The 14,306-nt window shown below is 53.8% G+C and overlaps 1 protein-coding gene across 1 annotated transcript; it reads right to left on the bottom strand.

Annotated features, from left to right (window-relative positions):
• Positions 1–3,169: 3,169 nt before the first annotated feature.
• LRFN3 (leucine rich repeat and fibronectin type III domain containing 3) lies at positions 3,170–11,344 on the bottom strand. The gene is made up of 3 exons (XM_081032386.1): positions 10,213–11,344; positions 7,358–8,791; positions 3,170–5,018 (listed from the first exon to the last, which is right to left on the bottom strand). Exons 2-3 carry the CDS (start codon positions 8,773–8,775, stop codon positions 4,562–4,564), a joined length of 1,875 nt encoding a protein of 624 aa, XP_080888512.1. The 5' UTR covers positions 8,776–8,791; positions 10,213–11,344; the 3' UTR covers positions 3,170–4,561.
• Positions 11,345–14,306: the final 2,962 nt, after the last annotated feature.

Genomic DNA, 14,306 nt, shown 5'->3' with positions numbered 1-14,306 from the left:
CCACCCTAGCCAGATGGATCTTTCTGAAGTCCGAACCTGACCCTGTCCCTCCTCATGGCTCCCCAGTGCCTTTGGCATGGAGTCCCAGCTCCTCAGGCTGGTAGCTGGCACCTGCCCACTTGATGAGCTCACCTGTCATCCACCCCCTTCTCCCATGCTGTGCTCCAGCTACACAGAACTCTGACCTGCTCTTCAAGCGCACAATCCTCTCTCCTCCTTTCTTGTCTTTTGCACACGATGTCGTCTCCTTGAAGACCTTCTCTTCTCCTGGCTCTCTTTATATATCCTTCAATTAGCAATAATCGCGCCTTGGATAAACCCTATTGGCTACGATACTGCCCCTGCGCAAAGCTTGTATATCCTTCAAGTGTGCAGGGCCCAGTGCAAAACGAAAATGTGGAGTCCCTTGTTCAAAAATCATTAAAAGTTTCACAATAGTGACAGCAAGGCATTCAACAAAGCACAGGGTCCTTCTAAAAGTGGGGCTGTGTGGCTCCACAGGTCATACTGCCATGAAACTGGCCCTGCCTTCAGGAAATCTTAGACCCTTTCCACTTCCCATCCCAGGCTCAGTTAGGAGCTCCTTCTGGACTCCCAAAGTCCCTTTGGCTTAAATAGGCCCTAGTCACTCACCTGTGCTTCCCCCATCCCAGCCCTGACCACTCTGGGCTGCCATTGTTTGGTGAGTATCTGTATCCTCCATGGGCCTGGAGCTCTGTGAGGGCAGGGCCTGGGGCTGTGCGGGTCACTAGCATCACTCTGCACAGGTCAGGGCAACACCAAGCATGGATACATATCCTTGCTTTTGTGAGGCATTCAAAGGCACAGGTACCAGGGAAGGAACCATGCCCACGTTCAACCCACTGAGAAGACCCCTTCATCTGATTCTCCCACATATATGCCCATGTAAAGAGCTGTAAAAGCCTGGCATGAGCTGAGGCCTTGCAAGGGATCACAGGTATGCCCAGACACTTGGCCTGTCAGATTAGCCACACTCAGACACACGGGTTGGATCAGGCAACACACAGACAGGACAGAGTCCTGCTGTCAGGATCAGTCACTTAAAAAAAATGCTCCAGTAACTTGGTCTTTTGTACCAGGAAAGCTGGTCTCAAAAATGTGCAGGGCATTCTCAAAGCCAGACAGGGGAGGAGCAGTGGAAGGAGTAGTACTCACTGAGCTCAGGATACTGGTGGACTCAGCTGGGTAGTGTTGGACAAGCTACATTTTAACTTTAAATTCTAGATACCTGTGATCATTTGTCTACAGTCGTATTATTTCTGCATGGGGGTGGGAGATGGGCCAGGCATACTGTGGGGAAGGCAGTGGGGGGCCGTGTCAGAGGGACCAGTCTGCCCCTACATAACTCCTCCTACCCTCCCTGCTTCCAAACATGTAATAAGCTACTACTAGGTGTGTGTCCCCCTTCTGGGCCCATTTTCTTTGTCCATAACCCCCCTGATCAGCCACAGCCTCTGCCTTGCTGAGCCCCGATCCACTGTTTGCCTGGTACTTGAACCTAGAAAAGGTCAGTAATTCCTATGCTGCAGAGAGGTCAGCTCCCCCATTTAAGGGATGTATCCTTGGATATCAGATATCCAAGGTCCCACAACTCTTCATCCCCAGTCTCTCTGCAATTTTGCCTGAGAACTGGGTAGTTTGACAGGGGTCCATACCTTCCTCTCCATCCCCTATGGAGGCCTCTAGTGAGGTGGTCTCAAATCTCTTTCCAATCCATCCACTCAGGCTCCAACCTGGGTAGGGTCAGCTTTCTGCCTGGACCATTGCAGTGGCCTCCTTCCTGGTTTCCTTGCTTCCCTTTTGTCCCTCACGTGCAACCAGACCCACGATTGCAGCTTCTTTAGGATCAGGTAGCACAGCTCTCCTCACTGCTCGAAACCCTCCAATGGCTTTTCATGGCACTTAGAATACAATCCAGACTTATCCCAGTAGCCTACAGGAGCCTGCATCACCTGCCCCCTTCTCTCTCCAGCATCAACACGACATCACTTCCCTTCCCTCATCCCACTGCAGCTCCCTGGTCTCTTGCAGTACCTTTTACTCACCAGGCGTCCATCAGCCCCTGGACCTCAGTGCACGCTGTTCTATTCGCATGAAATGCCCTTTCCTCCCCCTGCATAGTTAACTCCAACCTCAGCATCCTTCAGATCTCAGCTGGGGCCTCACTTTCTACAGGAAGCCTCCCTCAACCTCTCTTCCTGGGTCAGATCCCCTGGTTACAGGATCTCACAGTTCCACGTATCTTTCCTATATGGCCCCACTTGTCACCACAGATGCTTCACACTTGCTTGTGTGATTATTTAGCACTTGTTCCCCACCAAATGGTGAAGGACGTGAGAGCAGGACAGGCCTGTAACTGTTCATTATTGAGTACCCGGAACGTAGCACAAATAGGCACTCAATAAAATAACATTTTAAAAATGAGGGTTGAGGAATGTGCCCTCTGGCTCCCCCTCATGGCAGCATCGGGTATTCGGTAGGTGGCTCGAGGTATCCAAACCTCTCCCTCCCTGGGCCCTTTCCCCAGGATCCCTCAGTGTCCCTGATGGCCTCTCCTGACCTCAGCCATCGGAGGGAGGACCTCATGATGCTGCTGGGGGACTTGGGAGTCAGACCAGGTCCCTGGGACTCAGGTTGTTCCCGTGGCCAATAGGGGATCATTTCCAAGGCCTTTGCCCACCAAGAAAGCGGCAACAGAATCTAGGATGTCATCCCATGAAGACGAGTCATGTACAGCACATCATGAGAACGGCCACTCAGGTCTTGGGCCCTCTTCACATGCTCCTCACACCAGATCAGTCCAGAGCAAAATGACAGGACCCAAGTTCCCTTCGCATACCTGTGTCTGGGCCCACTACAAGTAGCCTGAGGTCAAGGAGCAGTATTCCTTACTGCTCATCCCATTCCTGGATCTTCAGTGAGGCCCTTTTCCAAGACCCAGGGTTTGGTCGTCCAAACCTCCGGGTGTCTGAGGGTGGCCTAGGGCAGTCCAAGACAGAGTGAGGACGAGCCCTGGAAAGACATGGGACAGAAAGGCCCAGATCCACCTGAACCAGGCTCTAAGCCCATAGAATCACAGGTCTACACTCCCCCGTCCACACTTTCTTAGCTCCTACTCTCAAATCAGCGGAGTCTGGCACCAGGCCTACTGGACTCCTCACTGTTTTCACTGCAGTCCTGACATCATTAAGCACAATAATCACTTGGTTCTGAGTTGTCTGGTTTGCTTCACTCTGCTCTTCCTGTTTAGTCTTTGTTTTTCAGTCTAGGTTTTGCTTTGTCCCCCAAACATGGAAAGTCCCAGAGGCCATCTCACCACCCTGGTGGCCTCAGTCTCCCCATCACTGCTGACAGAGCCCTCATTTCTGTCCCCAGCCTCTGCCTCAGACCAGGGGTCCTGACACCTTCTGGCTGCCACCCCGTGGATGTCCTCTGGGCCCCCCACATCCACCAAGTCCCACACTGGCCTCAGCACCTTCCCCAAATCTGCCCCTTCTCCCTGGTTCTGCATTAGAGCACCTCCACTGTCCCCTCCCCAGCCAGAGCCCTGGGCCGAGTCCCTCCGCATGGTCTTTCAGCTCCATAACCCATTCACGCAGCTTCCTGAAATGCCTCTCTCACCTAACCCCAACTGTTTTCCCCAGCCCTGCCCTGGTCCAGCCTTGTCCTTACCTACCCAGGTCCCTACTTGGTCTTCCCCCAAGCTCCCTGCTTCAGTCTTCTCATGATTCTCCCTGGTTCACCCTTCTCATGACAGCTAGAAGGATCTTCCTAAAACCCCAAACTGACCCTGTCCTCCCCTGCATAGAATTATCCATGGCTCCCAATACTAACAATCCAGAGTCTGAGCTCCTCAGCCTGGAGGTCCTGGATCCTGCTCACCCATCCTGCCTCACCTCAATCACAGGACCCCCAGTGCCTAGCACTTACTAAGTACTTGCTTATGCTGTGCCCTCTGCCTGGAACACCTTTCCCTCTGCTCTTTGCCCAATGATCTCCTTCAGGTGTCATTCTCGGGTCACATGTCTCCTCCAGGAAGCCCTCCCTGACCACACCCTAGGCTGAGTCAGACTCCTTTTCTGGACTCCCACAGTCTCCCAGCCTTCCCTCATCACCACATTTCTGATCACTCTGAGCTATCACCATCTGAGGTCAGGGCTTGGGGCTGTCTGGTCACAGTATCACCCAGCATAGGGCATGCCCAGAGACGATGCTCGAGGAATGTTTGTTGACTAATTGGATGACCATCCTCAGCCTCATCCAGGGACCTCAGATAGAACTAGGCAGGTCTTTCACCAGAGGAGGCACCCCCAGCTCCAGACCCTTGCATGATCCCAACCCCCACAGACAGAGACAAGGGCAAGGGCCCAGGCCCAAGCTTAGAAAAATAGGACTTTCTTGTTGTGACCCAGTGCCCCTGACACCCTCCCCATAAGTTTTAAAAACCATGAACAATTTGGTGAGTCTGAGGCCAGGTCCCACAGCGTGCCTGGGTCCTGCCACCCCTTGGGCCAGAAGGGCCATAGAGGTGGGTGCAAGGCTAGGGTCCCATGGGTTCGTGACTGGGCCCCCAGGGCTCACAGTCCAGCTGGACCACGGTGTGGGCCCTGGGTGCGGCGGGCTCAGGGGCAGGCAGGCCTGGCGTGGCGCCGTTGGTCTGGGAGCAAACGCTGCTGACAGGTGCAGATGCCTTGGCCTTGCCTGGGGGCTGGCCGCCGTGCACCTTGTAGCGCATGAGCAGAACGAAGATGAAGATCAGTACCGAGGCCACAATGACACCACCCAGTGCGATGATCATGGTGCCGCCCAAGAAGGGTGCGTGCGGGGCCCCACAAGGCCGCAGAGCTGGCTCGGTGGAGAAGCGGGCACAGCCCACTGGCCGCGTGGCTGTCAGCCCTGTGGCACCATCTTCATATACTGCTAACACACACAGATCGTAGGTGCGTCCTGACACCAGGTCCGTCAACAGGAAGGAGCGGCTGTCAGCCGGGATCATCCTGGAGAGACAGGCAGGTCGGGGTCAGGTCTCCAGTTGCCCAGCACCCACCCTGCACTCTGTCCCCACCCTCCAGTCTAGAGGACTTCCCCCAGGCCAGCTGCCTCATTTCACTCTGATTTCTGAATTCCCTCTAACTACTGTTCGAATTCCCTTTGGACTAATACCTAGTCAGTGGCCTGTTAGCCAATTTTACCTGAGCCCACTGTCTCACTTTCCTGTCGCATTCTACTCAAATTCCCCAGTTTGATCTCCCTCTGGGCTCAATGCTCAAATTCCCTCTAGTGCCACTGCCCCCTTTCCCTCTGCTCTTCTGCCTAGTTTCACTCTAGCTCCACCGCCCAGTTTCTCTGTGGCCCACCACTTGAGTTGTCCCCGTGCTGTTTCATTTTATACCCAGCTTCCTGATTTTCATCCTGCACTGCCACCCAATTTCCCACCAGGCTGCAGCCCAAGTTCCCTCTAGCTTTGCTGCCCAATTCTATTCCACCCCGCTGCCTGATTTCATTCTGATCCCCCTCATCCTGTTCTCCCCTAGTTCACTGCCTGAGCTCCTTCAGTCCCTCACCCACTTTCCCACCAGCCCACCACCTGAGTTCCCTCTAGCCCTGCGGCCAAACATCTCTCCAGCTCACCGCCCAATTTTGTTCTAACCCTGTCTGACCTCCCTCTAACATAATGCCCATTTCCTTCTAGCCCCCATTCAATTTCCCTCTAATTCCACCTCCCAGTCTCCCTCTACGTCTTCTGTTCCCGTCTGACTTTCCTCCAGCCTGTGCCTGATTTCCGTTTTCCTCTAGTGTACAACTAGATTCTCTCTAATCTCACCGCCTGATCCCTCCACACTGCTGATGCCTGATTTCCTTTTAACCTGCCGATGAACACCCCTCTTAGCCTGCTGCCTTATTATTATTGTACCTATAGCCTGCTTTCCAGTGAGTCCTATCATTCAATACCATTTTCATTAAACTGATGTGCCTCAGTCACCACTGATTTCATTTTCTCCCTGTTGCCTTATTTCTTTCCAGCTCTGCTTCCTGAGTCCCTTTTATCTCTGTTGCCTGGTTTCTCTTTATCTATTTCCTTTTATCCTTAGCACCCAATTCCACTATATTTCCTTTTGTATCAGAGCATCCTGTTGGAGATTTAACTTGTTTTTATAATCTGTTTTATTCTTAAACTGCTTTACTAAAGGAGGTACCGGAAACTCCATGATTGTCTGTGGGAGGGTGAGTATCTAGGAAAGCATTCATCCTATCCCCTGCCAGGCATGGTGGACAAGACTTGTGTGATTTTCAGGTGTGGGCCCTCCATGGACTAGATTGAGTATTGCCTGTGAAAGGGAGTACAATGAGCTCATTGGATTTCCAGGACTGAAAAGGAAATCAAGTGACGATCCCTTGGGGTATGGGCCCCTGGGGAGGGAAAGGAGACAGAGGTGCTAGGTTTACAGGTGCAGACCCTAGGCCTAGGGAGGCCCAGTCCTCTGCAGGCCGGCCTTGCTGACTGCACCCTTGGCCCAGCCTGGCAGTGAGAACAGGGAGCCATCCACAGCTGTCCATGCAAGGCTGGACTTGGATGAGAGGTGTCAGCAACACCCAGGGCAGAGCTACCACTACTGACCACATGTGGCCACAGCAGATATTCCAAGCACTCTCCAGCTCAGGGGCAGAAGTAGTACTGACCCACCTCTTGAAGAGTGTAAGCCCCAGGTTTTATGTTTGCAACAATAGTAGAAGGGAATCTCCAACAGTGGCAAACTGAACGTTCCTGTTCACCTAGCAGGTGGAGCTTGAACTAGGTTTAATTTGATTTAGAGTATCAAAAATCGAGACGTCACCATATATGAACTCCAAACACGTGGAGCAGTTCCCACTACTCAAACCCAAAGCCAAGTCTCTATTTAAGCTCCTCCCTCATTTTCCTTTTGACCTCTGGCCTGAGTTCCTCTGCAGCAGGGCTGCCTCATTTCATTTTTCCCATGATCCCCATACCTTCCTGCTCGATCTCCTTTTCTTCCTGCAGTCTGGCTTGTATCTAGCCCTGTCATCTGGATACACCAGCTTTCTCTTTACCTTTACTACTTAAATTTGTTTGTATCTCTCCAAACTTGCCTCCCAACTAACTTTTTACTCTTCTAGTCTGGTTACTTTTTACGTGTGCTGCCTTATGTCTTTTTACCACTGCTGCCAGATTGCTTTTGCTTTTGCTATGTGATTTCCTTTGTGACCCTTGTAGCCTCATTTCTCAGCTATGCCGCCTGGGTATTGGTAAGCATATCTCTAACCCTCCCTCCACCTCACTCCCCCACTCACGCTGCCCACTTCCTGGACACTGCACCTGTAGACGAGGATGTCATCGGCTGAGCTGTTGTACTGGATCTGGTACATGCGAATGCCTGGGATAGGCCGCTGATCTGGCCATTGGATGAGAGCAGCCGTGGCCCCATGCTCAGTTACTTGGACACCACGGTCGGTAGAGAGCCCAGTATCAGCTGCCTTGGCAGAGGCGGAGGCAGAGGCGGCAGAGGGCGGGGTGAGGGCATCAGGATCTCCGTCCCGTGGGGGGTCACAGCTGGTGCTGTTGGCTAGCTGGGGGGGTGGGGGGGGACCCACGGTTAACTCAACGGCAGCCGTGGCCTCGCCAGCTGCATTGGCTGCAATGCAGGTGAAGATGCCGCCATCACCCGGCTCGGTAACCAGCAGTTCCAGCGTCCCATTAGGGAAGGCGCGAGCACGGCTTGAGTTGCCCAGCAGTCGGCCCTGGGGTGACACCCAACGCACACGGGGCTCAGGGTCCCCCACTGCCCGGCAGCGCAGGGCAGCTGGCCGACCTGCAGGCACTGCCAGGGGTGGCGAGCGGTGAGTCACCACGGGGGGCTCACACACAAACTCTTCCTCACCCACAGCCCAGAAGTAGCGGCCACCCAGAGCAGGCGGGGAGGCACAGGCTTCCAGGTCATCCTCCCGCGCCAGCCGCCGCAGCCACACCAGCTCGCAGTTGCAGTGCAGAGGGTTCCCACCGAAGGCCAGCACCAGGGCAGAGGCGGGTGAGCCGCGGGGCCTGGCTAGCAGTGGTAGGCGGGAGAAGAGTGGGTCAGGCGGGATGGTGGTCAGGCGGTTGGAGGTCATGTCCAGCCGTGCCAACTTGTGCAGACGGGAAAAGGCGCCGGCAGGCACAGAAGCCAGCAGGTTGTGGTCAAGGCCCAATGTATTGACGTTGCCCAGGCGACCCAAAGCCTCCCACGGCAGCTGTTCCAGGTTGTTGTAGGAGAGGTCGAGGTCCTCCAGTGTCTCAGCACAGTCATCCAGGGCACCAGCTGCCAGGGCTGCCAGCTGGTTGTTGCTCAGGATGAGATGGCGCAAATTGACTAGGCCACGCAGCTGACCCTCGCCCAGCGAGGTCAGCCGGTTGCCATCTAGGTGCAGGGCGCGCAGGGCGCGAAGGTCAGCGAAGGCACCAGCTGCCACATGCCGGATGGTATTACGTGACAAGCTCAGATGCAGTAGGCCCGTCATGTTGGCCAGGTCGCGGCGGCGCACAGCCGCAATAAAGTTGTCCGCCAGGCGCAGCTCAGCTGCCCGGCGGTCCAGTGACGGTGGCACGAACAGAAGACCTGCGCCCGGGCACAGCACACTTAGGGGCAGTGACTGTGTCTGGCAGCGGCAGCGACGGGGACATGGGGCGATGGCTGGCTGGGGTGGAGACGAGGCGGGGGCCAGCGGTAGCAGGCAAAGGAGCAGCGGGAAGACGGCCATCGCGGGCAGGGGCGGCCTACAGGGAAGAAGGGAGGCATTAGGGCAGGCTGAGGTCAGAAGAAGGGTACCAGAGGGGGTTGGGGTGGTCCAAGACCAGGAAAGAAGGTCACAGTGGGATGGGAGCAGAAGAGTTGGTTAAAGATGGTCAGAGAGGAAAGATCAGACATATCATAAGCCAGAGAAGATGGTCAAAGACTCAGAGAGATGTGTCATGGGAGAACAGATGGAATAAAATGAACAAAGATTGTCAGAGGGAAGAGAGGTGGTTAGAAATGGTCAGAGTCAGAGAATGGGAGGGTTGGTCAGGATGGGTAGAAGGTAAACCAGAGGGCTTTAGAAATGGTCACAGAGAGATGGTCAAGGATGGCTAAAGAGAGAAGAGGTGGTCAGGGTGGCAGGAGTGATTAGAAGTAGTCAGACATGACCAGAGAAGAGAGGTGGTTATAGATGATTGAGAACAAGAGCAGTGGACAAAGAGAGGAGAAGTGGTCAGGGGCGGTCAGATCCAGGAGAGATGGTCAAGGGTGGTCAGAAATGGTCAAAAGCCAGAGAAGTAGTCAGAGAGGAAAGGAGAGCTGGGTAGGGTGATGGGTGTGGAGAGAGGTCATCAGAGGAAAGGCAGGCAGGGATGTTAGAAATGATCAGAGAGACAGAGAGAAGTGGTTAATAAAGGCCAGAGATGGTTGGATAGTCATCAGCTGGCAGTTAAGGCCAGGGGTGGGAGAACAGCAAGAGAGACGTTGAAAGATGGTCAGAGAGGAAAGGCAGACAGAGGAAGCCAGAGAGGAGAGATGGACCAAAGTGCCTGGAGAGAAGAGTGGTAGAGATGTCAAATATGGTCAGAGACAGTCACAGGTCAAGTCAGGACTGGACAAGGACAAGAGAGCTGGTGAAAGATGATCAGAGCGTGGCACAGCAGACACAATGTCAAAGGTGGTCACTGAGTGAAATAGTAGACAGAGATAGCCGGAGAGAAGATCTGTGAACAGGTCTGCTAGCGATGATCAAAGACAGAAGAGGTGGACAGAGATGGTCACTGAAAGAAGTGGCCAGAGAGAGGAACAGTGGACAAAAGTGTCAAAGATGGTCAGAGAGAGGAGAGGTGGAAAAAGGAGATGGGAGAGAGGAGTGGTGGACGGGAGAGGCAGCTGGAGATGGTCAAACAAGACAGATGGTGGGAAGAAGTTAGAGGATGGACTAGGGGTGGGTCAGAGACCTGGAGATGCCACCAACGGAGAAGAGGAGATCAGAGAGGGACAGAGCTGGCCAAATGTCCAGAGAATGTCTGAGGCAGAGAAGGAGCTGGAGGCAGACCCATGGGTGGGGGTGTCTGCTTCCAGGGAAAACCCCAAGGGTGCCGGGGGGTACCTGATCCTCACCTACCTCCACCCCCAGCCACAAAGCTCCTCCCCAGTCCCTTCCCACAATGGGCCTTACCTGAGCTGGAAGTTGCCCCAGGGAGCAGAGTCCTCAGGCTCCAAGGGGGTCAGGGGTCAGGGCTCTGGAGGGGGACCTGGTCATGCCTTCCTTGTCCCCAAGGCCTCTGTACAGGGATTATTGTGTCTCAGCTATGTGGTCGCAGTCTCCAGACCTTGGTACTTAGCGTACCAGATCCCCAAATATTGGGCTTCTAGGATCCAATTTTAGAGACCCAGGCACCACTTTGGGTTGTTCATAATTAGGGTCGCCCAGCTCCAGTCTTGTGGTGCTAAACAGCCAAACAGAGAGGTTAGGTTCTAAGTTCCAAGCCCAGTCCTGGGATCCAATACTGGGTGCTGGGCTCAGATATTGGGGTTCTAAGTCAAGTTTTGGAGGTCTGTAGTCCCAAATTTCAGCATTCAGGTTTGCAGCAAGGACTTCAGGCCAGAACTCAGTTTTAGGCCCCTTGGAATGCCAGGGTTCAGATCTTGGAATCTGAGGCCTAAATCTCAGGGTTCAGGTCCCAAATAATGGGTTCCAGGGGATAGACAAGGGAATTCCATGCCAGATTTCAAGGTCCCAGGCACAGAATTCAAAGTTCAGCTCCAGATTTGGTGTTTTAAATGCCAAATTTTGAGGTTCAGGCTCCACGTCTTGGGGTTCAGTCTCCAGCTATTGGGGTCCCAGGAATTGATGTTGAGATTCCAGCCCCAAATATTGGTGTTCAGTCTCCAGGTCTTGGGGTCCCAGCCCCAGACAAGGATCCCAGGCTCGGGTTTCCAGATCTCTGGATCCAATCTCCGGGTGTAGGACCCCGATGTCGGGGTGCCGGCTCTGGATCTGGGGCGGCGGCGTCCCGGCTTGCTTCCCAGGCTGCAGGGGAGACTGGACTGGAGGAAAGGGTTCTGCTGCGGTGTGGGGATGGGGGGCGGCCAGGCAGCCGGGGGCCGGGGTGGGGCGAGGCCTGGGCGCGAACAGACGGACAGACAGGGACACACCGGGTGAGGGGCACCGCAGCGCAGGCGGGGGCGCAGGGGGGAGGGGCCGCTTTCAGAGACCCCTCCCCCGCCGGAGCCGGGGCGGGGGCCGGGCGGGGGCCAGGCAGGCAAGCCGGGTCCCGGTGCTCCCGCGGCCTCCTCGCCGGGAACCTAGGGCCGCGCGCGCGCCCGCGCTTAAAGGCGCAGGCCCCGCGCGCTCCCGCGCTTAAAGGTGTAGGCAGCCCTCCCTCTCTCAAAAGGCGCGTCCCCAGCCCCCCTCCCAGGGAGTCGCCCTGACGCTGATTGGGAACGAGAATCCTTGGATACAGAAAGAGACAGAGATAGAGCCAGAGATAAAAAAGATGGGCCGACTTCGATTGATGGACAGAGAGGAGTAGAATGAGAGAGACAAAGACAGAGAAAAAAGACACAGACGTATTCAAGGAGAGAAGGAGATACACAGAGACAGTGAGAGACCAGACACAAGGACAAGTCAGAGACAGACGAAAACAAAAACATAGAGAAATTCAGAGACATAGTGGATAGAGGAGAGAGAGAGAGAGAGAGAGAGAGAGAGAGAGAGAGAGAGAGAGAGAGAGAGAGACTGAAGTGGGGCAACTCAGCTGTGCGGATGGGTGTGTGTATGTGTGTATGTGTGTGTGTGTGTGTGTCCAGTTCTCATGCACAGCCTTGAATGTGGCCCTCTATCCCAGAACCCTTCCCTTGGCCCCAGCCTGTCTCTTTCCACCCTGCTGTCTCAGCACCACCTCCCTGGGTGTCCTTTCCACAGATGGAGCTGCCTTACCTGGACTTTCCCTCTTTCAGGCCAGAGGGAATACTCTGTTCCCTCCAAGACTCCTTGCCCTGGCTGCAAGGGGAAAACTTGGGTCCAAGACCTTGTGCCCTCTGGAATTAAAGCTAGATATCAAGACACACTGACCAGATATCCCATGGAGAAAGGAGAAGTTAGGAAGTGGGACAGAGGCAGGGGGCTTGCCAGGATGACCCAGAGAAGTGTGTCCACTAACTTCTCCTGTCCCCTACTCACGTCCACTGTCCCCACAGAAGATCCTACTGAATTGTACCAACACATGACTTACCAGGAGTGGTATCTTCCTATCCTGATGCTTGTGAGAAGATAGGAGAGGGGAGGGTATAGGGTCCCACATGTCTCCTGGTTGATGGTGTCACAGATAGAGGGATGTAGGCAGTGGCCTGTAGTCATGTCTCTACCCTGCGGGAACCTGGATGGTCACAAACCACCCCTGGGATCCCACACTTGAATGGAGGAGTGAAACGACCTTGTTGGGGGCAGGAACATTCACCCTGGCATCCCTAACTCTGCTGAAGGTTTCAAAACAGACTTTTAACCTTTTCCACGCACGTGTATTGAAAAATTGCAGCTAAAATTAGCTCAGCTCTAAGGCCTGCCTTTCCGGCTCATTAGCAAAGTTCATCAGTGCTCCTGGCCTCCACAGTGGATACTGGTTAGGCAGACACTCAGAAAAAACGACGCAGAAGTTACAGAGATGCTACAGAAGTGGTGGAGGTGGGAGAGGCAGAAGGAAACACCTGAAGATAATAATCCCACAGGCAGACTGGGATCGGAATTCAGTGGAACTCTCTGATTTGGGGGGTGATCCCAGGTAATGGGCAAAGGAGGCGGCAGAGTGAGGTAGATGAGGAAGAAAGTGAACAGAAAGTGCAGATGAGGTCATCTCTCTGGGCAACTAGGACTCAGTTCTGCTGGAGAACATTAAGGAAGCTTGTAGAACACATCAGAACTGTCATTCCCCCTGCCCGCCGCCCCCTTTCCACCTGCAAAGTTCAGAGAGGCTGGGGCGTTTATTCTTCCATTCTTATCCCCTTGGGTGATGATTGTCCCCTTGGAGGGAGGGGCTGGCACTGACAGCCATCTAAGATCTAAGGCAGGAAATCACGGAGGGTGCCTGTGTGAGCCAGATCGGTGGTCATCACACAATAGCCACATTAAGATCACCTGGAGGACTTGTTAACTATAGTCCTCCAGGCCCCCCCCCAGACTTTCTGATTCAGTAGGTCTGAGGTGGGGCCCAAACATTTACATTTCTAACAAGTTCCCAAGTTTTGTTAATGCTACCTCCCCAAGGACCACACTTTGAGAACCACTGGGTTAAACCAGGAACATCTGTAATGTGCATGGAACTGTCCACCACAGCTATGCCCAAACCTGATGGATTGAGAGGATTAGCACCCCAAATGTATGCCAAAGAGACCGACGTATTTAGACACTTAAAGAGGGGTTCAGAAACAGAGACAGGCAGAGGTAAAGATGCTAGTTCAGCATTTACTATAGATTTCTGGGTATGATTGTGTGCTAGATGACACTGCAGAAAAATAGTGACAGAGACAGTACCAGGTCCTGTCTTCGCTGAGCTCATGTTCCAAAAAGCGGGGAAAGACACATCTCCAGACAGCTCTGAGAGTTCAAGGCTCTGATGGGGGAAGCAGAGGGATGGGGAGCCCCAGAAGCAGAGTCCAACTCCTCTGTCTTCCAAAGAGGCTTCCTAGAAGTGGGGACCTTTATGCTGAGACCTGAATGATAAATACAAATGAAGCATGTGAACAAAGGGCCTCTCTATTTTGTGTGCAGCTCACCCGAGGCTTATGCCATAGCATGTGCAGTCTGGGGGCCCTGGGGTGCCTGGATAGTACTGTGCATGGGCTCATCAGCTCCTGGAATGGGATCCTGGCGGGATGGTTGTTTAGGAGACTCTGCTTAATTGCTGCATTTACTTAATTTCAACATCTGGAGAATGGGGCATAAGCAATGGGAACAATCACAGCACAAAGAATGAAGTTAAACGGCCAGAGAGTTGAGAGAACCTAGGGGAGAAGAAGACTGCTAGCATCCGTACACAGAATCTGCCCAAATACACACAGATACAGGAGATACACCCATACTCACACATGCACATCATATACTCAGAGGCTCACCAGAACACACATGGATACAACAGGCACATGGAACCCATATACCTGGATTCGTGCTCAAATATAAGTACACACTTAGATACACGCACCTCTGAAACACACACAGACTCATAGGCACGTGAGAGGGAACATGTGCAGAAACACACTCTGCACACAGATTCT

Source organism: Rhinolophus hipposideros, assembly GCF_964194185.1.
Source record: "Rhinolophus hipposideros genome assembly, chromosome: 21".
Taxonomy (NCBI): Eukaryota; Metazoa; Chordata; class Mammalia; order Chiroptera; family Rhinolophidae; genus Rhinolophus; species Rhinolophus hipposideros.
Note: the sequence above shows the minus strand (reverse complement) of the source record. Positions and strands in the feature narration are given on the sequence as shown.